This window comes from Macaca nemestrina, chromosome 2 (assembly GCF_043159975.1).
Source record: "Macaca nemestrina isolate mMacNem1 chromosome 2, mMacNem.hap1, whole genome shotgun sequence".
NCBI classification, from domain to species: domain Eukaryota; kingdom Metazoa; phylum Chordata; class Mammalia; order Primates; family Cercopithecidae; genus Macaca; species Macaca nemestrina.
This window is the reverse complement of record NC_092126.1, coordinates 170014357-170040731: the sequence shown is the minus strand read 5'-3', so window position 1 is coordinate 170040731 and position 26375 is coordinate 170014357. Positions and strand designations below refer to the sequence as shown.

Sequence of the window (26375 nt, the reverse complement as noted above, 5' to 3'; positions counted from 1 at the left end):
TTATGGCCCTACCTGTAGAAAACTGAAGACAGTTGTTATTAAATAAACTAAATTACTCTCTCAGCTCAAGTAAATTGGTGTGACATGCTACTTTTTCTTGTTTTTCAGATCCATAACAATCAAACCCCAAGGCATTCTCATACCAGAATTTTTAGACTAAGGAACTGAAAGTGGGACAGACTGTGATGTAAGTAAGAAACAGCTACTGCCAAAGTGCCTACAGACAATTTATACTAAGTCCTTAAATGTGAAACATGCAGTTACTTGTGTGCCTCTATAGACCCCCATTGGCTATTAATTTGTGCCACAAGATTGTAATTTCATGTACGTAACTTCTGGGCTTAGAATATGCTAGTAGGAAAACTTTACTCTTGGCCTATAAATCAAGCAGTGTGACGAGATAATGCACACTAAATTTTGGCACAGCAATGTCAGATAATATGGACGCAAATGTTTTTAGCTATTTAACTTATTGCCAATTACGCTCATAATTGTAAAAACATTTAGTAGCAATATTCTGAAAGGCCACAAGATGGGGATATGACTCCACAAAAGTGGGTCTCCGTAAAAAGTTTTTTTAAGAAGGATGGTTTCACTATATTGCCCAGTGGCCTTGAACTCCTGGGCTTAAGTGATCTTCCAGTCTCAGACTCTGAGCAGCTGGGACTACAGGCACCACATCACCACACCAGGCTCAAAGTGTGACTTTTTAAGTTATATAACAAAAAGTGAAATGAAGTCTAGAGAAAGCTTAAAGCCTGTTTATACTTTAGTGAGTAGCACATAATTTTAACTGCCTGTTCATTTGTTGTGCAGAGTATTTGATCTGGACTGGATCTATTTCCCCTTCATTTTACAGATGATGAAACTAAACCTCCAAGAGACAAATGTACCTGTAGTTATACAGACAATTATGGATAAAGCTAGAATCAAGCCCATGTCTATTAATTTCCATTGTAGCACAAGATCAGTCACACCACGTTCTGTCAAAGGAGTGATCTTTACCCCTCAAGGTCACCTTTTAAAAAAAGGGAGAGAGATCTATTGGTAAACATTTTTCTGACGTATACTGATAAAGGTTCATTTGCATAAAACTCAAAGCATCTTTTAGTAAGGATCAAATGGTCCTTTTAGTAAGGATCAAATGTCAAGGGGTTAGAAGGGAGGTAATTTTTTCTTAGCTAGCAGCAATGTTTCTAAACTCTTACCCTGCAGTAAATTACATGAAAGAGTGATTCCTCTGGAAAATAAAGTCCTTCAACCTGAAAGTAAGCCCATTCAAAATTTATCACACAGCTTCAACACTAACTGGGTCAGGAGGTCTTAACCTGTCACCCACTGAGATTTCTACCTCATATGAACGATATTACCGTTTCTGTCCTTACAAGGCACCTCTGCCCTGCTACAAACATTTATTTTTATACCTTAACTCTTCCATAAAACTATAAGACTTAGGGCAGGATCTCAAATATTTCAGGGAATTACTAAACTACTTTTAGTAAGTTCCATCTCACCTAGATTTTACAGCAGCGTTTCTCAATCTCAACATTGGCATTTGGGGTTACATTATTCTTTGTTGTGAAGTGCCTTTCTGGCGCACTGTAGTATACTCAGCAGCATCTCTAGCTTTTACCCACCAGGTGCCAGAACTCTCCTACATCCTGTTAGGACAACCAAAAGTGTCTTCAGACATTACCAATAATTGGGAAGAGGGGGTGGTGGTTGCCCTAGTTGGCAGTCACTGTTCTAGAGGTTTGGCTGTAATTTTAAAAGTGAAAGTGGGGCTGGGCCTGGTAGCTCAGGCCTGTAATCCCAGCATTTTGGGAAGCCAAACTGGGCAGATCCCTCGAGTCCAGGAGTTCAAGACCAGCCTGGGCAACATGACAAAACCCTGACTCTATTTCTTTGAAAAAAGTGAAGGTGGTGTGGACCAGCTCTCCAAATTGTATGCCTGCAAGTATCAGAGGTATAAAAATCTCAGTAATTATTTGGTTGGTTACTAATGCTAAATACACACATGGGTACAATCTGCTCAAGACTATAACCTAAAAAGAATCAAATTACTCTTTGGAAAATTGTTTCCACTGTCACCCACATATTCAGTTAAGAAAGCTCCTTGCCAGCTTATGGCTTTTCTTTCACTGCTATCTAATATATTAATGTTTTTATTTAGAAATCTCTGAATCCAAGCCAATATTTCTGACTGGTTACTGATGAGCTCCACAAGAATCTCAAATTCAACATATCCAAATGTGACAGCATCACTTTCCATAAGAAATTAGGACTACCTCTACAATCTATGAAGAGCCCACTGTTCATCCAACAGAGAAATATAGTTTTTTATGTATTCTTTATGTCCTATTTTAATCTCTGTTAATTCTGTTTCCCCAGATACCTACAAAATAGAATTGGCTCACAAGCTGGAATCTTTGGCCATTCCTATTCAGATTCAAGCCATTCCCTTTAAAGATAACCAAGGCTCAGAGGTTTAAACACCTTTATTAGTGACCCTACTGCTAGCTATCATTTGTGGTACATAAAACTAAAACTTGGTTGTTTTTAGTTCAGTATTTTTTTGCATTATAGTAAGTTTCCTTTAAAATAAACAACAAACAATATATACTAGAAGCAGGGGAACCCAAACATACCTTTAAATATACCCTAATTTTCTGGAAAGAGAAGTGTTTGAAATGCTCCTAAGTACAAAATATTTTCCTTGCTTACCCTTATTTAACAAGTTCCACCTCTAAAAAATGTTGGTTTTTTTTTTGTTTTTTAGACAGAGTCTCGCTCAGTTGCCCAGGCTGGAGTGCAGTGGCGTGATCTCGGCTCACTGCAAGCTACGCCTCCTGGGTTCACACCATTCTCCTGTCTCGGCCTCCCGAGTAGCTGGGACTACAGGCGCCCACCACTACGCCCGGCTAATTTTTTTGTATTTTCAGTAGAGACATGGTTTCACCGTGTTCGCCAGGATGGTTTTGAACTCCTGACCTCATGATCTGCCTGTCTCGGCCTCCCAAAATGCTGGGATTACAGGCGTGAGCCACCGTGCCCGGCCAAAAATTTTTATTTCAAATGCCTTGGGCCCTAATGTCTCACCCCCACTCTCTAAAGAACATCATCTTTGTTTTGTAATTTAAAGTTAAGGCAATCATCATCTCAATTAATAACTGGGTAAGTTATAAACAACCTACATCACAAAATGACCAGTAAAAATGGTATATGTTCAAACTTCACCAAGTAATCATCAAATCTTTAAAAAAAGAAATGCCATTTATCACCTAATTAGCAAAGTAAAACTAGAGTTAAAGCAAAATGTGAATATACTCAAAGACAACCTGTAAGGAAGCTATTAGTTATTTCTATCATTTAAAAATGTGTTCAATATGAACGCATCCCAAAGAAAATTTATACCATTCTTGGCTGAAATGTCAGCCACAGTATGTTTTCTTGAGGTTTTTCCAAGTGCCCTTCCCCTTCATTAGCCCTTGGAAAGAGAAGGACATTCTCATACATTGCTGACAGAATAAATTGCTACTATCTTTTTGGAGGTCAACTGGCAACAAACATCAGAGCTTTAAAAAAGTCAGTACCTTTTGATCCAAAAAATTAATTCTTAGGAAATTATCCAAAAGAAGTAATTAAGGATGTGTGTCAGGTAGTTTTATGAACAAGCATTCCCCATAGCACTATAGGGGACTGAGGTAAGAAGCCTCTGGAATTGGAGAACAAGATTTTCTCTTAAGAACAGTTTCTGACAGAGGCAGAATATAGCTTGCACCAGCTCAAGAAAGACGAATACTTCCAATTGTCTCTTCCCTACCCTCTCAACAGCAGACCAAGTGACTAAACGGCAACACTTTAACCAAAAACCAGAATGCCTCAAAATCCTTCACCACAGAGGTATAAACAGCCATAAACTATCTGTTGGCCCACAAGTTGAAACATTTAGAAATATCTATCATCTGGGAAGTAGATGCTAAAGGAAAAGTTCACGTTTTATACAACTTTGGCTTTTTATGGGTTTAACACAGGACTGTCCAACAGATATACAAATGACATACAAAATTTAAAAATGTTTAATATCTTGGGAAGACTTCCTTGATATAACAAAAAAAGTTTAGTGTTCACATTTACAAGGGGGAGAAATAATTTCAACATGTAGTCAAAATAAAACTTATTTTACCTTAAATTTTTTTTTTCATTCAAGTTTAGTATCCACATTTACAATGGGGAGAAATCATTTCAACCTGTAGTCAAAATAAAACTTATTTTACCTTAAAAAATTTTTTTATTCCAAGTCTTTAAATCCAGTTTACTACACTCACAGCATGGCCCAATTCAGCTACTCATTTTCCTTAGAAATATTTGATCTGTATTTACATTTCACAAAATCTGCAGTAGATCTACGTATCTAAGTTATTTCAAACATACTTAAAAACTGACCAATAACTGACTGTGAGTTTTCTTTCCTTTTTGAGACAGGGTCTCCCTCTGTCACCCAGGCTGGAGTGCAGTGGCATTATCATGCCTCACTGCAGTGCAGCCTCAACCTCCTGAGCTCAAGTGATTCTCCCATCTTGACTTCCCAAGTAGCTGGGACTATAAACACACACCGCCATACCCAGCTAATTATTATTTTTTTGTAGAGATGAGGTCTCACTATGTTATAGCCAAGCTGGTCTTGAACTCCTGGGCCCAAGTGATTCTCCTGCTTTGACCTCCCAAAGTGTCGGGATTACGAGTGTGAGCCACAGTACCCAGCTGAGAATCAGTTTTCACACTATAAAATTTAAAATTTAGTTCTGTCATATAAGGCACATTTTTTTTTGTTTTTTAAAGGTCGTTTTTGAGACTCAATGACAAAAGGTGAACAATAATCAATTTGGTAAAACAGATTAACAGTACCCTTTAAAGCTTCTGTTTCTATTTCTACTAATGGCTTCCCCACATAGGCAATATCATCTAGACTATAGTAGAGTTTTCAATGACTCCATCATAAGGACTAGTGATGGTAACAGAGAAACTTTATCACTTTGAACTTCACAGATGTTATCAAACTGAGACACTGTATCTCCTTCTTTTACATAACATTAACAGTTACTTCTCTAATCCTTTCTTCCCTGTCTGAGAGTCTGAACTGAACCTGTCCACATACAGCATTAGATGTTTTCAGAAAATGATGTGGATGACTATACTTGAATGAAGGATAATCAAAGAAATACACACAATTTGGCTTCAAAACATGAACATTACTACATGTTGGGAAACAGTGAAACAAATCAGCTACCCAGCATTCCTGCTCCAGGTCAACACACAGACTACAGCCATCTTACCCAGGAAATGGCAACTGTGCCACAGACCACAAGGTACATTTTAACTGTTCAATTGCCAATTGTAGCTAGTCATGACTGTAGTAGACAGAACAATAACATTTTGCCATTAAGTTAGGCATTGGACAGACTTAAATATAACTCTCATGTTCGCGATGGGAAGAATGTTTCTACTGGGTTACTACTGGTATTCTACTGGTTACTGCAGGCTTCGTTTAAAAAAAGGCCAATCATTTGAATAATTGAGAAAGAGTATCTCTTCAGATGTCACACGGCTGAAAGCCATAGGGAGTACCTGGAAGAAAAAATCAGGAGTCAAAAAGATTTCCACAGGCCAAAATGGAGGATGTGGCGAAGTAAAATTTAACACAGATATTAGTTTGGTCTGGGCAGAGCTTTATAAGATTTAGAAAGAGATTTTAATTGACAATACAGATAATGTCCAATAATGTAAAATTAATTTGACCATAAATTGCAGTAACAGGAAATATATAATTTAGGCCAATAATAGTTCCCATTCTACTGATATGTGCAGTAATATTCACATAACAGAAGTCAGGATCTTTGAAATTATGATAAACAGGGAATATATCTTGATTCAATAAGATGAGTGCTTGGACTAAGTGACTTTTAAAAATCTTTTCCAACCCAGAAAGTATTGATTATTCTTTGTTTAGAGCTTTACTAAGAGTTGTATGCAATTTCAGGAAGAAATCACACCACTAATGGCAACACATGAGTCAACAATGCACACAACTGTATAGGCAGCAGTTATACTGCTAAATTACACAATGATTCTATTTACAGACAGATGAAAACACTTGATCTGATGCTTTGTTTAACTATACAACTATGGTATAGTTGTGCCACATCATTAAATACTGAAATAAATTTTATTATGATTTACTTCCCTTTTATTTTTCTTTTATTGGAGACGACAGTACATTGATTAAAAAAAAACTTACGGTGTAAGCAGGTTATATTTTATATGAATTCATCTCAACACAAGGGCACATTACAAAGTTTTTGTTAAAATTCACTATCTCAATCAACAAACCACAAATTATTTGTTTCACAGAAGGAACGAGTATGAACTGTAGGTTTACAAAAGGTGTCAAATGCTACATCAGCCTGACTAGCTTTTGGTTTTGCTGAAAAACAAAACAGCAATACAACCTTTAAAAAAAGTTTTTCGTTTTTTTTTTCAAGACTAGGTTTCGCTCTGTTGCCCAGGCTGAAATGTTGTGACAAGATCATGGCTCTCTGCAGCCTTGAACTGCTGGGCTCAAGTGATCCTCCTGCCTCAGCCTCCCAAGTAGCTGGAACTACAGACTTGCACCACCATGCCTGGCTGATTTTTTTTTTTTTTTTTAAGACAGTCTTGTTCTGTTGCCCAGGCAGGAATGCAGTGGCGTGATCTTAGCTCACTACAACCTCCACCTCCCAGGTTCAGGCCATTCTCCTGCCTGATTTATTGTTTGTAGAGACGAGGTCTCACTATGCTGAGATGCTAGAAATATTCCTTCTGCCTCTTCCCAGTCCATATGCTGTCAGAGGTAACCACTGTTCTGAGTTCTTAAAGTTTTGTTTCTGACTGCAGAATCCTACATTTTAATTTTATTTGGTAAAATGGCTCCCTTCACTATTCCAATTAGTAATCTGCACTGTTCCATATTTATATTACTGCTACCTACTTTCCCATCTTAGTCACGTACTCATATTTTGTTAAAGACATTTTTTATTAGGACTAATTTGCATCTCTTTACTACAATTGAAGGCTAAATGATTTGGTTTTATTATACTTTCCATTACACTGCCTAATTAGATTGCCACCTCATTCATGGTTATCTGTGGCATACCTTCTTGCTTGAAATCACCTTCCCTAGAAAAGAGGAGATAAAAATGCCACCCACAAATTCAAACTACAATGTCCCTGGTTCACAAAAACAGCCAACCTCAAAAGGAAGTAACATCTCCCAGTATATCTCAAACTTCTAGATGTGCATATAAATTACATACAGTAGTTAATAACCAGAAATTTATCTTCTATGGAGGAAAGACATGCCAATACAATGGAAAGTCCTACTGCTACTACTAATAAAAATACTCATAGTAAAAATATGAAGAAAAACCAGGAACGTTTTAAGTTTCAATATGATAGGCAATATAGGCAACAGTGTACAATTTTAAATATTTAACTGGTTTTGTGTTGGGACTTCTGCAGTTTCCAATTTTAGATATTTCAATTTACTGTTTACTTAGCTCAATATACAACAGAACACTTAGCAAATAAAATTCCATACAAAAGCCACACAATCAGGACCACTGTTTCATTTTTACAGGTCATTCCACATTAAGAGTCAGGACTATAAAACCGACCACACTGTGCACGGTGGTACAAGTTTTGGAACTGAAGGCGCTTAACTTATTTTAAACCTATACTGTTGTAGGTTCGGTATCCAAACACAAGGTTCACACAACTCATTTGTTGAGTGTCTTAAATACAGACTTAGAAGTAAAAAAAATTAAAAAGTTTCATCTCACCTGAGAGTTCATTTGTTAAGTTAAAGGGATTATTCCTGTGAAATCATCTTAAAGGTTTACAGTAAAGAATAAAATTCTAAGCTCCCAATCATAAGAAGTATTAAGAACTTCACAGGCATAGTTACTGGCATAAAGGTACAGATTCAATAATTTTAAGTTTCCTCTAAATTCGGCCAGTTACCCATTTCTAGGGATCTGCCTTCATCAGGTTACATGTAAATATCCATTTTAAACAGAGATAATTGCTCCATGAATATACTAATTAAAGGTAGATTGTGAATAATATGACTGTTCAGCTCCATTTCTATCGCCAAGTTAGGTATCAGAAAGAACATCACACCCTATAGAGTCTGAACTAGATTGAAGATTTTGGATCGAAACATACAGAATAATTTCCTGGCATCCCCCTTTGTAAATCCATGGCAATTTCAACACTGGGAACTCTTCAGCCTTGTTTTTCTTAACAGAACATGACAAATAAGTATTGAGTGCCTGACAATGAGTACAAAAATGAGTAAGAGTCAGCAGCTATGCTCAAGAAGTGCAGTATATACCACCCTTGGTGGCTCACGCCTGTAATCCCAGCACTTTGGGAGGCAGACATAGGTGGATCACTTGAGCAGGAGTTTGAGACCAGCCTGGCCAACACAGTCAGACCCCCGTCTCTACAAAATATTCAAAAATTAGCCAGGCGTGGTGGCACGCGCCTGTGGTCCCAACAACTCGGGAGGCTAAGGAGCGGGGACTGCTTGAGCTTGGGAGGCAGAGGTTGCAGTGGACCGAGGTCGTGCCACTGCACTCCGGCCTGGGCAACAGAGCGAGACCCTGTCTCATTTAAAAAAAAAAAAAGAAGAGAAGAAAAAGAAGTGCAGTATAGCAGAAAAACAACATTCTCCAAATATGTTGGATTGTCATCTGAAATAGCCGAACTTCCCAGATCATGATTCCAGTGGGGCAAATACTTCTTATACCCGTCAATTTTATTTCCCCAACTGGAACTCTTTAGAACTTGATGTGAAACAATGCAGGTATTGTGAATAGTTCACGGTTCTTAAACTTTAAAGATTCTTAATACAAAACATACAACTCAACATTAGAATAAATATACAGTATTTAAAGGAAAATTAAGAGTAAGGAAACGTGTTACAGACCTAAGACCAAATTAAACTTTCTTTGAATCTCTTCAGGAACCTCAAACACCGATACAGAGAGATATTATTTAGGTCCTTGTTTGGGGATGTATGAGATTACGATGAAAGTGACTTTTATTTCATCCTCAAAAGGGCTGTTGAATAGTTGGAATGACTTCGTTAACTTAAAACATAGTTACGATTTCTTAATCGATTTACAGAAACAACAAACTACGGCATCGCAGAGAGCTTTTCACGTTTACGAGCTTCATTTCTTTGGGGGTAAAGACAAGTTCCAAAACGGCTTACTGATGCAATGCTTCGGAAAAATGTTATGTAATTAATATATTAAAACTATACAACTTAATGGTAAGGAGACATTTCATAAAAATTTAAACAGTCGGTCCAAAATAATTCCTGATTTTACCTAAGAGGCAAACGATGAAAGACCGAACATTAACTTTGCCAATCACCTGAAAGGAGCAGCGTGGTAAAACTACCCAGGACCGCATCAGCACTCAGGGGCAATAGTGAACCACTGAAGCAATAGCTCCACCTACTGATCCACCCTATACTTCCTTAAACATGTTGGCACCCCAAGTCTACAGCGATCGCGCTCTCTCCCCCTCCTCCACTCGCTGTGACCCAACCCAAATCTAGTTGAGTCACTAGCTCTTAATATTCATCCCCGTGCTCTTTATTCCAATTTCTTCTTCCTCCAGAAGGTTCTGCACAGCTCCCAAGCGTGAATAAAACTGAAAGGTGTCAAACACCGCAGTTCCAGAGTTGAGTCTGGAGGTGGAAGACAACCAAACCACTCCACCTGGAGCGGCGGGCCGGCGTGGCTCAGAGGTCCGCTCCCGGGAAGGAGGCCCCGGGCGCCTCATAATAGCCTTTCCATGTTGCCCCACTCAGCTGCTTCTCTCCACTCAACCCACAATCGTCCTCCGAACCGAAACCCTGAAGCCACCGGGTCTTGCCTCCGCTGGCCCTTCAGCCCGCCAACAGCCCAAGCCTCGCCTCCGCCCCCTCCGGGAACCGAGGAAACTGAGAAGGCGAGAAATCTCCCTCCGCCGGTCTTCGCCCTGAATCTCTCCTCGCCTTCGCAGCTCTCCCCCTCTACATGGGCCCGGGCCCTTCTACCCCGCCGGCCGGGCCCTGCCCGGCTGCCCTTCCTCACCCTTTCATCTTCCCCGCCTGCTGAGGCCGTCGTTACCACCGATATCAACGCCGTCGTAGTCGCCGCCCTCAGGTCTCCGCGCCCTCAGCTCGGGCCACTCAACCCCGCAAGCCGGCCTCCTAGCCTGGGCAGGGAGCTGGGCTAGCAACGAAGGCCGCGAGAGTCGAGTGAGGGCTTGAGTCTGGTGGGGGCGGGAGTGTCTCCCGCCGCCGTGCTGGTGCTGCCGCTACTCCACACGTGCACTCGGGTCTCTCAGCTCCCTCCCGCCGCTGCCGCCAGCCAGACCCGCTGCCGCGCTGTGACCTTTCACCCCGCCCCTCGCGCGCCGGCGCGTCAGCCGCCTCGCGCGCAGTCGTACTGCCAGCCTCCGCGCACCCTGCCCCCTCCACTCCCGAACGTCCATCTTTCTCCCGGACTGTGCCTTCTGGCGTCATGCTCCTCCTTCCCACCCCCTTACGACACTGCTTGTGGGGCTGGCTCGGTAAGCCCTGGCGGTAAAATCCAGATTTTTCCACCCCTCCCTCTTCTATCCCATATCCGCAAGATTGGTTTTCTCGGCCCTGTTCTTCCCGGTTTGTGGTCTCCAGAGTGACCTTGAAACGCACTTGTCTCCTAGTAGAGTTTTATAAAGCTGGTTCTTCCAAATGTAAAGAAATCTGTGTAAAGCTCAAGTAAGTTAGGTGTTTTAAAGCAAACGTGGTTAACAATCGGCCGGATAGATTGGCTACCCTCCAGCACGCCTCAAGTTTTGAGATCACGTGATTGGCCCAAACCTCAGAGCCTGGAATTTTACCGGCGAACTCCAGAGGGACGGAACCCCACCGCCATTTCCTGTCCCTCGATCGGGGCGTGAACGTCACTTCCTTAGCAATGCGCTCTAACTCTTGCTGTCCACATTTTCCACATTGTACTTTACAACATAGTCCTTGTGAAAATTTATCTTTTATTTCTTTAATTCAAGAAGATTAATATTCAAGGGATACGTAAAAATACAAGCCCCCCGAGATGTAGCGCGCCGGGATGGGGGAGGCAGGGCGGAGTTCGACGTCACGTGACTGGTTGGGCCTGCCCCTCCCAACCCTGTGCAGCTGAGGACTTCCCCCCGTGGTGACAGAGCCTCTCGGTCCTCGGTCGGTACGGCCTCTGCACCTCGCGCCCCAGCAGGTGAGCGGCGGCCGGTAACTGGCGAGTGGTGGGGATAGAGGGGGTGGAAGGAGGCAGAGGGGAGAGAAGGGAGAGTGTGAACGGCGACCTCCCTGCCTGAGGCTTCCTCCCCGCTGTCACCCTGCACCGGCAAGGAGCTCCTTTCTCCTTAACCCCCGCTCCCCCAAGTGTGGTCGTTCCCGCTCCTTGGGGTTTGAGATGTCCACCTTTCCCAGGGTTGGAAGTGAGTGCGGCCATTATGGTTCCCTACTCAGAGCCTTTGGGGCTTCGGGTAGCAGATCGTTTCAGCCATTTCACAGGGTCTGCAGTAGACATTAGGTCCCATTCCTTAAAGCCCGTTCTTTGGCCAGGGTCCTCACTGTCCTTGCCCTCAGCTCAGGGCTGAGGAGCGGGGAGGTAGCAAAAACCCTGGAGGCAGAGGCGTCTCCAGTGAGACAGGCTTGGGAGGGACTGTCACTGATACGGCCCTCACTGCAGAGTCACTGAGAAGCTTCCCTCCGAAGGTGCTTTCTCAGTAATTCTAAGGGTTTTATCTGACAGAACTGCAGGGAAGGTTCCGGAGATGTTCACGTGCTTCGGATGGGACTGGAAGGGTAAAAGAAGGGCTTTTACTTTTTCTTCTCTGAGGAAGAGGACAGTTGAAGGAGTACTGTCTTCAAAACGGGAGGTGTTAGTAATGCGACAGTCTCGATTGAATGAGGAGGCGTTGAAAGATGGTGTTGTGGTGTCGTGGTGTGTAGGAGGCCCAGGCTGGTTTAGGGAAAAGTGAGTAGGGTTCCCTGAAACCAAAATAAGAAACTGATTGGGTCGGAAATACTGTTAAACCAAATTTATTTGGCCATATGCTGAAAGGTAGAATCAAGTCGAGATGTTGCTGTCTGCACTTGTTTTCTGCCTTCAATCCTTCCCTTTTTGTTATTTTTTCCCTAAAATATAACTTAATTGACACTCCCAATCTATTCCTTGGCCGGCTTTGTGGTAAATTTAGGTTAAGTAGCATTTGTATCCCTCTAGCTTTCCCCATTTGTAAAACTCCCAGTGCCCTCTTCAGATTTTGATGAATAGTATTTTGTGAAAATACAGAAATTGTTGTCCAATTGAAAATATAGGTGTTGTCCAACCCAAGTACTCCCGTTCCTGTAATGTATTACCAATGTTTTGACCCCAAACAATGTGCTTTAGGGAAGAATGTTTTTCAGTTTGTGGTTAAACTCTTTTATTTATACTGCAAACTCAGAAAATTCCATGCTGCTTTTCAATTGGAGGTCTTACAAATGTTACAAATTTGATTTTTGAAATTTAAATTACACCTTAATATGAAAAATTATATGCTCAGTTAAATCTTGTAGTTTTCTAACTAAGGTAATTAAGGAAGACTGCTGAAAAATGAGGAAGATGGAATCGTCTTTGAGTGGTGGATGTGACTGATTTGTTTTTCTGTGTCTTCCAAATTCTGTACAATAAACTGGTCTTGTTAAGGAGAACAAAAAGTTAAAATTCTACGGTAGTAGCAATTTAACAAAGTATTTTTATGGTAAGTTCAAAATACATAACCTGCCTTATTTTGATGCTCCTTAATAGAAAAAACCTCGAAGATGTTGCTTTCCCCAAGTAATGAAGATTACTATTATCTCTTGTGGATTTACCATTTTAACATTTCGTACTTAAGTCGCATACTGGGCAATAGACTAATATATTGATACATTTATATCACCATGCCTGCTGTAGATATATATATGTAGTTTTATCTATTAATTTTCTCCATAGTAAGGTTCCATGTGGTCTGGAAGTCCTAACTAGTCCTGTCTGGCTGAGACCAAAATGGGAAAGGGAAAACCAGCTAGAAGCATTGGCTACTAGAGGGAAAAATGTCAGTATGAAAGTGGTTGGATGAGTCTGCAGTTTTACTTCACAATTCCCCCAGTTTTAGAGAACTTGCGAAAGCAATAACTTAGACCACTGATGAAATGTAGATTAGTAGTGGGAATTGGTGACTACATTGCTAGTAAGGTTAAATGTGAAAAAAAACTTTGGGCCGGGCGCGGTGGCTCAAGCCTGTAATCCCAGCACTTTGGGAGGCCGAGATGGGCGGATCACGAGGTCAGGAGATCGAGACCATCCTGGCTAACACGGTGAAACCCCGTCTCTACTAAGAAATACAAAAAATAGCCGGGCGAGGTGGCAGCGCCTGTAGTCCCAGCTACTCGGGAGGCTGAGGCCGGAGAATGGCGTAAACCCGGGAGGCGGAGCTTGCAGTGAGCTGAGATCCGGCCACTGCACTCCAGCCTGGGCTACAGAGCGAGACTCCGTCTCAAAAAAAAAAAAAAAAGAAAAGAAAAAAAAACTTTGACATTATACACAGATCTCACACGCACATACACAGGATTGGAAGCCTGGAAAACATTTCTGAGACTTGCCTTATCAGTTTTCGAGTGTTACATGTAGAAATCTTAACATTTATTAGGGCATTGTGCTATAGTCCACCATTACATAAAACATAAGGGTTTAGTTTTGTTTTAGGGCCCTTGGCACTTCTGGTTTTCTTTTCCTGAGGCCTTTCTTGTTTTCAGTGCCTTTATAGATTTTTGCCACCACTAAGAATGCTTTCTTCCCCCATAGACAGAGGTAGCCACTCAGTCCTATAGACTTCATCATCATCATCATCATCATCATCATCATCATCATCATCATCTTTTCTATTCTTCTACTTGTACTTCTAGCATTGTATTTAATTGCTGTTTCCTGAGCTGTTCCTCAGCAAATCATAAAGCTTCCAGGACTGTGAACTATAGTACTATTGTGTCTTCAGCACCAGAATACTGAAGTACCTGATAGGTACTCAGTAAATTGTTTATTGAATGAATGTTGGAAAATTAGACAAGGAAATTAAACCACTTTAATTTTTGCAGATCATAACTCTTCCTAAAGTTGTGCACTAAATGTTAGCTTTTAAATATAAACTGGTAATAACCTTCCAAATTTATGGTCAATACAATAGATAAAAACCTCAGATGACTTTATTAAGGCTAAGACCACCTTATTTTCACAACATATTTGTTTGCTAGTAAATATGGTTCTCATCAAAATATGGGAGAGAGAAGGGAAGAGGAATGAATTGTACTAAATGAAAAAGTGGCTCTGCATGATCTCTAAGTGTACTAGCACTAGACTAAAAGTCAGAGGATCTTCATTCAGCTCTGCCACTTTAGTTATATGTCCTTTTAAGTAATGCTGGGGAGGGGTTCAGTTTTGATACTTAGGAACCTTCCTGTGACATAGTCCCTAGGTAATCTATGTGAAAATATCTTAAAAACTAAGTGATGTCTGTAATCCCAGCACTTCGGGAGGCCAAGGCGGGCAGATCACAAGGTCAGGAGATCGAGACCATCCTGGCTAACATGTTGAAACCCTGTTTCTACTAAAAAAATACAAAAAATTAGCCAGGCATGGTGGCACGCACCTGTAGTGCCAGCTACTTGGGAGGCTGAGACAGGAGAATCGCTTGAACCTGAGAGGTGGAGGTTGCAGTGAGCCAAAATCACGCCACTGCACTCCAGCCTGGGCGACAGAGTGAGACTCCATCTCAAAAAAAAAAAAAAAAAAAAAAAGCTGGTGTGTAAAATGGTAAAGCAATGTAGCTCAGACTTTACATGAATTGATTTCCCAGTCATAGAGACCTAGTTGAAGTTCTGGCCTTACCACTTAATAACTATGTGACTTTGGACAGTGTACTTAAGTAAGGTTAAGTTTTCTCACGTTTAAATCTATACCATAGGTGCTATTAAGTTAGATCATGAATGTATAATGCCTAGAACATATTTTGTAAAAAAAATTTTTTAATTAATTTTACTGATAACTACTTTGATTTTAAATACTTAATTTCTAAAGAAGACTTAAAACAGCCCACAGAATTGACTGATGTCGCTGTGAGCAGCAGGTTTGGGGCGTGAAGAAGGGAGTAGAATTTGAAAAGAAGCTATTACCCAAAAAATGGGGGAATAAGAAAAATGTACTTGTAGCAAAGATTCTATAACAGATTTATTAATTGTATCTGAAAAATATCAAGATAAAGTCCCTTATTTGGGCAACTACAGTGTCTTAATATTTTCAATGTAAAGATTTTCCAAAGCTTGTAATCATTAATATATGGAATCAATTTAAGGAGGCAATTTTTCAATTTTGAAGTTTTTATTCCTGCAATGGATTATAGTAGTATGTTAAAATTGTACAGATTGTAGAGCAGGGACTTTTGAGTTAATGCTTATAAGCTGAAAAATTTTGTGTTTTTTAAAAAATTAAGTGTTTTTATATCTTATTTTTATCCTTATATGAAATAGACAAATGTAGGGAACATAATGGAGACGTAAACTGGAGTAAAATTCTTCCCTTCTTAAATTCATGATTCACAAGGATTAGTAGTTTTGCAATGGAAAATGTCAGTAAATTAAACAATAATTTAAGTATAGCTATCATGAGTTTATGAATCACTTTAATCCTGAAAAAAAAATTATTCATTTGTCCTAAGGAAGATTTTATTAGGAGTTTATTGACTTTTCTTTAATGTTGATTGTCTGTTATAACAAATGTATTTATTGATTTATGAATGAATTTATTCTTTATACTAAATAAGTTTATTGTAAATAAATAGTGAGCAATAAAAATGTTTTCCATACAATTTCTGAAGAGAATATTAAAGTTTTGCTATTCTCTTTTTCCCCTATGGGGAAATGAAAGCGACTTTGATTTTTATAAGTGTATTCATTTATATTTAGTATATACATGTTATGTATATACTATATATAAAGTAAATATTTGTGTATAAAGTGCACAATGTGTGTGTATGTACATATAAAGGCAGCTGAAGTGGATATGTACCTTCATAATAACATATTTATTTTTACCTGAAACTATTGAAGTGATCTTTAGAATTATGTAATGATTTATTTACATTTGAAACTCGTCTTTCTGTATATTTCTTTGTAGTTAGCTCTAGTTAATAAATTTACAACTGTGATTAGCAGTTTTTAAAAATTAATGGTGTATCATAAGTATTTTCAGATTTAAATTTTAGAAGGAAACACTTTCTTATATCAAGGTTTTAAAAATCACTATTATTTTTCGTATTATTATGACTAACTTACAAGAAAAATTCCAGTTTTGGATCTTAATGCTATCTGTTGAAACTGTTCTCTTGGTGATAAGCCTTTAGAAAAAATTTTTATCTGCAATATGCCACATTTTGTTTCTTTTGTGAAAAATAATTAAACTTATTTCACGGAAAATAAGTGGTATATGATAAGATATAGAAGAGTTTCAGATGTGCTTGAGCAATGAAAAGCACCTAGACTTTATAAGTTTTTAGTTCTTAGTTTAATTTTTTTAATGTTTATTTAAAGGTAAAATAGAGAAGACTAATTGAATTGGAAAATACCTATAAAACTGAAAAAAGGGCATATATGTAATAATAATAGTATATACATATGGAAAAAGTTGTAAGGAAATGCATCAGAATAAGTTACTATCTCTAGATTGATGCATTAAAGAAAAAATTAAAATTTATTAGTATACCTTCTGTATATTTGAATTCATAATATCAATAGATACTGCAAAATGTTTCTTAATTTGATATGGAAAATTAAGGCACCTAAATAATTCTTTCATCTTAACTACTAGGATATCTTAAGTGAAAATGTTTCGTCTTATCCAGATAGCTGAGTAAGTTATTTAATTTTATAGGTGTGTGGATATATTTTTAATCTTAAGTATTTAAGTGCAGCAGAATTTTAAAAAGCAGAGTAAATCTCAGTGTATAACCACATTTGAAAGGGATAATTCAATACAATGGTGAAAAAAGCACATATATATCGTAAATGTAACTGATACAACTTGCTCATCTAGAAGAAAACATAATCCAATATATTGCAACATATGCAAAAACTGATTTCAGATGGATTAGAGGCTTAAATGTAAACAATAAAATATTTAAGATATTAATCTCCTAAATTTTCTTTATACATACAATCTAGATGTAGTTTTTTAAACCAAGATAGAAAACCTAAAAGTCATAAAAGTGCAGATAGATATGTGAGACTGCATAGAAACGAAGGATTCTTTAGTGGCAAAAATAAAGGACCAAAGACAAAATCAGGGGGAAAGAAAGACTTGAAATGTATGTAACGGATTAGTTAACCGTTGTAAGAACTCTTACCAATTAAGAAAAAGTTCAGCCAGTAAAAATACAGATAAAACATGTCACCAGAAGTTCACAGAAGAGAAATCCAAACATTCAACAAACATAAAAGGGTGTGTAACCTTACTAGTAATCAATATACTAACAATGAAATATTACTTCTCTGACAAGCAAAAATTAAGTGGTAAACCTACTGTTAGCAGGGATATGTGGAGAAGGATTATCTCATAAAATGCTTGTGGAGATGTGAAGTGCTAGAGTTTTTTCTAGTAAACAATCAGGCAGCATGTGTTAATACTGAGAATACATGTATTTTCCACCCATCAGTCTAACTCCATGTAATATTTTCCTTAGAAATAAAAGCACCAGTAAGAGTTTACATGAGTGTTAGTTGCAACACTGTTTCAATGTTTCAATGTTAGTAGTAGCAAAAAACTTGGAAACAAAGAGAATGCCTGTTAATAGAGGTATTGTTATATAAATTATGGCCTAGACATTTTATGGAATGTCCTGAAGTGATTAAATGGTAGGAGTTAAATCTACTGGTGATTAGAAAGGGTTTCCAAGTACATTCTGAAAGAATTTCTATCACGTATCTTTTCTTTTTTTTTTCTGAGATAGGCTCTTGCTCTGTCACCCAGATTGGAGTGCACTGGTGCTGTCTTGGCTGACTGCAACTTCCTCCTCCTAGGTTTAAGTGATCCTCCCGCCTCAGCTTCCAGAGTAGCTGGGGCTACAGGTGTGCACTACCACACCTGGCTAATTTTTTGTATTTTTGGTAGAGACAGAGTTTCACCTTATTGCCCAGGCTGTCTGTCATGTATCTTAAGAAAAAAAAAAAATTACAAAGTACAGAGAAACATTTGTAATGATGTCTCATTTTTTATAAAACCAGTTGAAAAACACCATGAGTTTTGTATATTTTTACCTGGTTGTCACCATTGGAAAGAGGAAATAAACAGAAAAAGGAAAGAGAATATCCATGGTAACATATTTATATAAAACTACATGTTTGTACATGTCTGTGTATAAAATGGATTATAGGAGACAATGGGCACTAAGGTGATTTACTTTCCTCCCTACACTTTACATTATGTTTTTATTTTTACAGTGGACATGAAGTGTTTCTGTAATTAGGAGAAACAGGCTGGGCATGGTGGCTCACGCCTGTAATCTCAGTACTTTGGGAGGCTGAGATGGGTAGATCACTTGAGCCCAGGAGTTGGAGACCATCCTGGGCAACATGGCAAGACCCCCTCTCTACTAATAAAAAATAAAAAATTAGTTGGGCATGGTGGCACGTACCTGCCTGTAGTCCCAGCTACTCAAGAGGCTGAGGTGGAAGGATCACTTGAGCCCGGTAGTTCAAGGTTTCAGTGAACTGTGAATGTTCCACTGCGCTCCAGCCTGGGCATCAGAGTGACACCCTGTCTCTAAAGTAAAAAAAAAAGAAAAAAAAAAAAAAGAAGAAAGAAAAATGTACCACAAAATGATAGGGATTACTAGATAGGATTACAAATTGCCATGTTATTTTTGGTATGGATAGTCAGTGCTCTAGACACACTTTCTGCCTTAGAGATGTAGAGCACATTGCACAAGTGTGGGATCTGTCACCTGACTTAATCATATGGCAGAATCATAAGAAAAGTCCCTATTTGGGTTTTGGCATATAAACTGGATCACAAGATTAACTTGCCTTAAGAAAACTCTAAGCAAGAACTTCTTTAAAGAAGCAAAATAGAAAGTATTTATAATTGTTTAATTCTTGATTTCTGTCCTTTTAAAAGTATCTGAATAGAATACATCATTCAAAGCCTTGGTAGAAAATAGCAGATGCTTTAGAGTTGGATTTGTTGCATGCTTAAAGTAGCTGTATTTTTTTCTCACGTTGGTATTTCTTCCCCTTTTCATTACCAGTTTTATTAATTGCATATATGTGCTTTAATGTAAGCTGTCCAAAGTCTTTTTTACAAGAGTTGGGATATATGTAAATAAAAATAATTTTAGAGTAGTATTAACATGGCAAAGAAATGAAGGACACCAGACTATGTGAGTCAAATCCTGGCTCTGCTTCCTAGTGGTGTTACTTTGGGAGGGTTACTTGTGTCTTTTTGCATTGCATTTTTCTCAACTTTAAGGATAATAAGAGTATTTAACTTCATTGGATGTTGTGAATAATATAAGAGAAGTGATTGGAATAATAACTGGCACATAAAAGCCATATATATATTTGCCAGCTGGATGCAGTGGCTCACACCTGTAATCCCAGCACTTTGGGAGGGCGTTGCAGGCAGATTACTTGAGCCCAGGAATTGAAGAGCAGCCTGGGCAACATGGCCAAACCATGTCTGTACAAAAAATAAAAAAAATTAGCCAGGCATGGTGGCGCACACTTCTAGTCCCAGCTACTCGGGAGGCTGAGGTGGGAGGATTGCTTAAGCCTGGGAGGCAAAGGTTGCAGTGAGCTGAGATCGTGCCACTGCAGACCCTGGGTGACAGAACCAGACCCTGTCTCAGAAAAATATATATATTAGAATAATATAAATATGTGCTATTATTTGCTCAATTAGGTATAATTTATAATAGTTTTTCTTGCCTCAATTGTTTTAACATTCATTGACTCATCCAATATTTTTAATTCAGTAGAATGGGTAATACATGTACAAATATGGTAAAATTTATATATTCATACAAGTGTGTTTTCTCTCCCCTCATCCTTATTCTTTTCTTCTGCCATATATTTATCCACAAATGGTAGCACCTCTTCATATTATTCTGGACCTTACATTTTTCACTTAAGAGTATTACCTTGGAGATCTTTTTACATTGGTACAGTTAAAGCTGCCTCCTTCTTTTTAATGATAGTTTAGTATTCAATTGTATTAATATACCCTCATCATCATGTAACATTTATTGAGCGCTTACTCCTGATCCAGATGCTTTCTTAATACTTTAGTTTTATTAACTCATGGAAGCCTCATAGCAACCTATGAGATAGGCACTATTTTTCCATATTTAACAAATGAGGAAAACTAGGCACGGGATGATTAAATGTCCAACAGTCACATGGCTCATAAGTGGTAGGGCTCAGGATTAGAGCGCAGGGAGTCACTTTCCAGGAATTGCTGCCGTAATACCACTAAACATGTAGCCTGTCATAATATTACAAGGTATTTAACCAGCCTTCATATTAATGAATATTCCAATCTTTTGCTTAAGAAACAGTACTATAGTTAATATTTTGTTAATAGAACATTTTGTACACCTACAGTAAATTCCTAGAAATGGACTAGCCATGTCAAAGGTAAGTACAATTTGAATTTTGGTGGGCACTGCCAAATTGCTTTCCAATTTAGGGATGTTCAGAAGTTCACCTTTGTCCTTAGTAATTTGCCAAAACCTGCCATTTAGCTAGAGTCTTTGAAAGGTGTGCTTTTAACATTTATAGCATCCCTGAATTGTGTGTGATCTACCATCATGTAATAACTTAAGTTACTGTCATATGGAATTAACATAACAATGTCAGTATGAGAAAAAGGTGTGACCTTTGGACTTACTACTTTCAAATAATAGTAAATATTTTAGATATAACTTGAAATGCTCCTTAATGTGATTTATACACTGAAATTCTATCAATCGAAGTTTAAATAGATACTGTTGAAAGAGTAAAATGCTATAATTGTTAATAATTGTGAAAGTTGCTGATTTTATGTACCAAGGCAATTATGTAAGAGTGTTCAAATAGTTAAATAGTGAATCAGATTGCATTTGAACATTTAAGAGTGTGATAGCTAGCTAAATATAGGAATCACTGTGTCCTTTCTTGTGAAAAGTGAGTTTTTGATAATCTGTGAGTCCTAGCCTTACGTAATGCAAAATTAGGTAGTGAGGAGCTTTATTTAGATGAGTTATAAAATCCACAAATTATTTTGAGTATAACACACTTGGGTTCAGTGCCCAATATTTCACTTGTTCAAGAAAGGAAAAAATATCTCTTATTGCGAATCTAAGAAGCAGGTTGACTGACACCAAACTCTTCAATGTGATCCAAAACAGACACTTAAAATACAGAATCTTCTCAGGTCCCAACCTAGTATACCTGCAGTGCCTGAATGTGCCACTATAGTACCTGCTTATTGTACAATGGGGTGTGTGTGTGTGTGTGTGTGTGTGTGTGTGTGTGTGTTTTAAATATGACCTCATTCTCCCTCAGATACTCTACTGGGGATAGGGACAGCTTGGAAAGTAGCTGTAAATAGAGAAACAGGCTGTCAGAAAAAGTTCTTTATTGTGAGCAAATTCTACCTCACAGTAGTATAAAGCAACAGAAAATAACTTTCCCTATACCTCCGCCCTACAAGTGAGCCATTGAGCCATATCAACTTTGATGTCCAAATTATTAGAGGTTAATCTGAGTCTTGGACAACAAACCCTTCTATGCCTCATGGCACGAAAGTGTATTCAACATGGAGTTAGTATTTTCCTAAATTCTCATTCAAGATATTATAAGCTGATAGGCCATTAGCCCCGTTCTGAAAATATAGATGCATAAAGTACTTAAGAGGCATATCTGACTTCTATACTCCTGAGCTATTAAGTGACTGGAAATTCCCAGAATTAGCTAAACTTAGCAGGACCAGAGGGTGCCCACACAACCTTATCCAGAGCCACATATATTCATTCTAAATAGACAGACAAAAAACTGGTTTGGTTAAGTTTTCATCTGTTCCCCCTATGCTGTTTCTAGGGTTAAAATTATCTTAACAAATTTGCATAGGCCAAATAGTCCTTTAGAAATACTCTATTAGTCAACTGGGCCCAGTGGCTCACGCCTGTAATCCCAGCACTTTGGGAGGCCAGGGTGGGTGGATCACAAAGTCAAGAGATTGAGACCATCCTAGCCAACATGGTGAAACCCTGTCTTTACTAAATATACAAAAATTAGCTGGGCATGGTGGTGTGTGCCTGTAGTCCCAGCTACTCAGGAGGCTGAGGGAGGAGAATCACTTGAACCCGGGAGATGGAGGTTGCAGTGAGCTGAGATCATACCCACTGCACTCCAGCCTGGCGATAGAGTGAGATTCTGTCTCAAAAAAAGAAAAAAGAAAAAAGAAATATTCTATTAGTCAACAAATAAAAGCAAAAGTGAGTATGTGTTCTGTGGAAGCATGCCTTTATAGGAGTCATGCTGGCAATAACTTGTGCTTTTTTAAAAATAATTTTATTGAGATATAATTGACATCTGCACATAAAGTATACAGTTGGATAAGTTTTAATATATGTATATACACATGAAGCCAACACTATAATCAATATAGTGAACATATCCATCACACCCAAAAGAAGTTTCCCTGTGCCTCTTTTTAATCCTGTCCTTCCATACCTCCTCACCTCCCATCCTTAGCCATCCACTGATCTATTTTCTATCATTATAGATTAATTTGCATTACATGTATTGATAATTCATTTTTTCCTTGCTGACTATTATTCCATTTTATGGATATACCATAGTTTCTTTATGCATTCACCCATTGATTTGTGTTGTCTTTCCACTTTTTGGCCATTATGAATAAAGCTCCTATGAACATTCATATAAGTCTTTGGACATAAGCTTTGTCATGGGGAAATAGCAAGGAGTAGAATGGCTGAACCATATGGTACGTGTAAGTTTAACTTTCTAAGAAACTGCCAAAATGTTTTCCAAAGTGGTTGTACCATTTACAGTTCTCCTAGCAATATGTGAGAGTGTTAGTTGTTCTACATCCTTACCAACACTTCGTTTGTCAGTCTTTTAAACTTTTAGCCATTCTGATAGCTGTGGAATGGCATTTCATTGTGGTTTTAACTTGCATTTTCCTAGTGACTAATGAGCTTGAGCATCTTTTCATGTACTTTGCCATCTATCTTCTTTGGTTAAGTGAATGTTCAAATCTTTTGCCTATTTTAATTGAGTTTTCCTATTATTGAGTTTTGATATTTGTGGATTCTGGATATAAGTTCTTTGTCAGGATTATGTCTGTAAATATTTTCTCCCAGTCTTTACCTTGTCTTTTTGTTCTAACAATGTTTTTTGATGAGCAGAGATTTTAAATTTTCATGAAGTCCAGTTTACCATTTTATTCTTTTGTGGATGGTGCTTTTAGTGTTATGTCAAATCCAAGGTCACAAAGGAAGTTTTATAGTTTAAGTTTTACATTTAGGTCTACCATCCATTTTTAGATTTTTGTATATAGTTATGGGTTTGTTTGTTTTTTCATTTATGTATACATTGGTTTTACCACCACTTGTTGAAAAGACAATATGCTTTCTCCACTGAATTGCCTTTGCACTTTTGTCAAAAGCCAGTTCTCCATATATGTGTTGGAGTAGAGCCTTTTTGAGCTAATAAATTTTGTAAAATTTTAAATAATAATAACAGGCAGATTAATAGAGATTAAATTTTATCTATTCATTATAGAATTATATGTGTTTTACTGTTCACAAGATTGAACAAAATGACCATTAAAATTATTAATAAAATTATAACTTAAAGTTAATAAATTGAATCAAATTTATTATTTTCTTTTTTTTTTTTTTTTTTTTTGAGACGGAGTCTCGCTCTGTCGGCCAGGCTGGAGTGCAGTGGCGCGATCTCGGCTCACTGCAAGCTCCGCCTCCCGGGTTCACGCCATTCTCCTGCCTCAGCCTCCCGAGTAGCTGGGACTACAGGCGCCCACAACCGCGCCCGGCTAATTTTTTGTATTTTTAGTAGAGACGGGGTTTCACTGTGGTCTCGATCTCCTGACCTTGTGATCCGCCCGCCTCGGCCTCCCAAAGTGCTGGGATTACAGGCATGAGCCACCGCGCCCGGCCCTATTTTCTTAATATTTAAGAATATTTGACAATAATTTTTGATCTTAGAAGGTCATTCTGTGATGGTAATATTTGGATTCAGCTTTGACCTCATGTGAATATTTTAAAAATCTTGGCCATCAAGCATTAGGCCAAAATGTGTATTCAGCGTACTTTGAAAGGGTTTTATCAGTTTTCACTTAACGATGAGAGTTTCTATTTCCCCTCACACCCTTGCTGGTACTGTCACTGAGCAACATTTAGTAATTGCCTACTATGTGGCAAGGTACTTTACTGGATAATTGGAGTTCTCAATAAACAAAGCAGAGGTGGTCCCTGTTTTTCTAGCATTTACAGTCTGGAAGTGAAGACAGACATTGAACAGCTTCTTTCACATTTTTTAATCACAAGAGTAGTAAGTACTACTAAGGAGCAATATTAAAGACCTTGAGCACATACCAGGGAGCAGGCAGTTAATTTCTTAGTAAACCATACTATTTAAAACCTCTCCTCTCCCCACAACTAATTTAGTTAAATAAACGCTGGTTGTTAATCATAGTATACTAGGTAAACTGTTAGAAACACAGATTTCTTGTCCTCTGAATTGAGAATGTCTGGACTTTTGACTGTAGTCATTATTTAAATCCACATTGTGAGGTGTTTTTTCACCTATCTTAGGCAGTATTCTTTTCCTCTTTTATCCTTTGTGCTTTAGGATATATTTTTATTGCAGAGATTTTATGAATTCCTGAATTAAATGTGAACCTATTTATATGACACTCTCTTGTAAACATTGGGTTAATATACCTGAGCACAGTTTGTGAACCTTTGTCCTCTTCTATTCCAGCCATTAAATAAATGACAGGATGGATTCATTTAAATGTAGACATCATCTTTTCTTTTCTTTTCTTTTTTTTTTTTTTTTTGAGACAGGGTCTCACTATGTTGTCCAGGCTGGTCTTGAACTGCTGGGCTCAAGCGCGATCCTCCCGCTTCAGCCTCCCAAGTAGCTGAGAATACAGGTGTGAGCCACTGTACCTGGACAGCATCATTTTATAATATAAGTGTAATAGCAGTTTTAGTACAACAGTTTTAGTTTTGATGCTGTCTCTTTTTTGTTCCTTGTATATGCATCAGTCTCAAATGCCTACATTGCTTATATTTGGCTAGTTTAGCTGCTCATGATTTTTTTTTTTTTTTTTTGGCAAAGCCATCAAAATTTGCTCAGTAACAAGAGTAATATGGTAATTGTAAAGTTTTAAAAATAAGTTTCAGCTGGGCGTGGTGGCTCACACGTGTAATCTCAGCACTTTGGGAGGCCGAGGCGGGTAGATCACCTGAGGTTGGGAGTTCAAGACCAGCCTGACCAACATGGAGAAACCCCGACTCTACTAAAAATACAAAATTAGCTAGGCATGGAGGTACATGCCTGTAATCCCAGCTACTCTGGAGGCTGAGGCAGGAGAATCGCTTGAACCCGGGAGGTGGAGGTTGCAGTGAGCCGAGATTGTGCCATTGCACTCCAGCCTGGGCAACAAGAGCAAAACTCCGTCTCAAAAAAAAGAAAAATAAAGTTTGTAAGTATTTTAAGCAATTACCTTTTTAAAGTAGTTATACAGTTTCTAGTTTGACTTCTTTTGAAGGTGATAATTTTCCTGCATGATTGCCTGAATTTTAAAAAAATTGGTAAAGTCGGCTGGGCGCGGTGGCTCACGCCTGTAATCCCAGCACTTTCGGAGGCCGAAGCGGGCGGATCACCTGAGGTCAGGAGTTCGAGACAAGCCTGGCCAACATGGAGAAACCTCGTCTCTACTAAAAATACAAAATTAGCCGGGCGTAGTGGCGCATGCCTGCAATCCCAGCTACTTGGGAGGCTGAGGCAAGAGAATCGCATGAACCTGGGACGTGGAGGTTGCAGTGAGTTGAGATCACACCATTGCATTCCGTCCTGGGTAACAAGAATGAAACTCTGTCTCAAAAAAAAAAAAAGAAAAAAATTGGTA

The 26375-nt window shown here is 38.4% G+C and overlaps 2 protein-coding genes across 4 annotated transcripts in view; one reads left to right on the top strand and one right to left on the bottom strand.

The window, feature by feature from the left end:
• The window catches only part of LOC105470382 (N-alpha-acetyltransferase 50, NatE catalytic subunit), a 29469-nt gene extending 18981 nt beyond the window's left edge, over positions 1-10488 (bottom strand). The window contains exon 1 of one of the 2 annotated variants that reach the window (XM_011722302.3): positions 10188-10488. In XM_011722302.3, coding sequence (XP_011720604.1) covers positions 10188-10195 — 8 coding nt within the window. In that variant the 5' untranslated portion in view covers positions 10196-10488. The remainder of the gene's footprint in view (positions 1-10187) is intronic. The other variant, XM_011722301.2, reaches the window with a different exon arrangement.
• Positions 10489-10653: 165 nt separating this feature from the next.
• The window catches only part of LOC105470428 (ATPase H+ transporting V1 subunit A), a 63725-nt gene continuing 48003 nt past the window's right edge, over positions 10654-26375 (top strand). The window contains exon 1 of one of the 2 annotated variants that reach the window (XM_071092403.1): positions 10654-10668. The gene's annotated coding sequence lies outside the window, so the exon portion shown is untranslated. Of the gene's footprint in view, positions 10669-11058; positions 11352-26375 lie in introns of those variants that run through there. The other variant, XM_071092402.1, reaches the window with a different exon arrangement.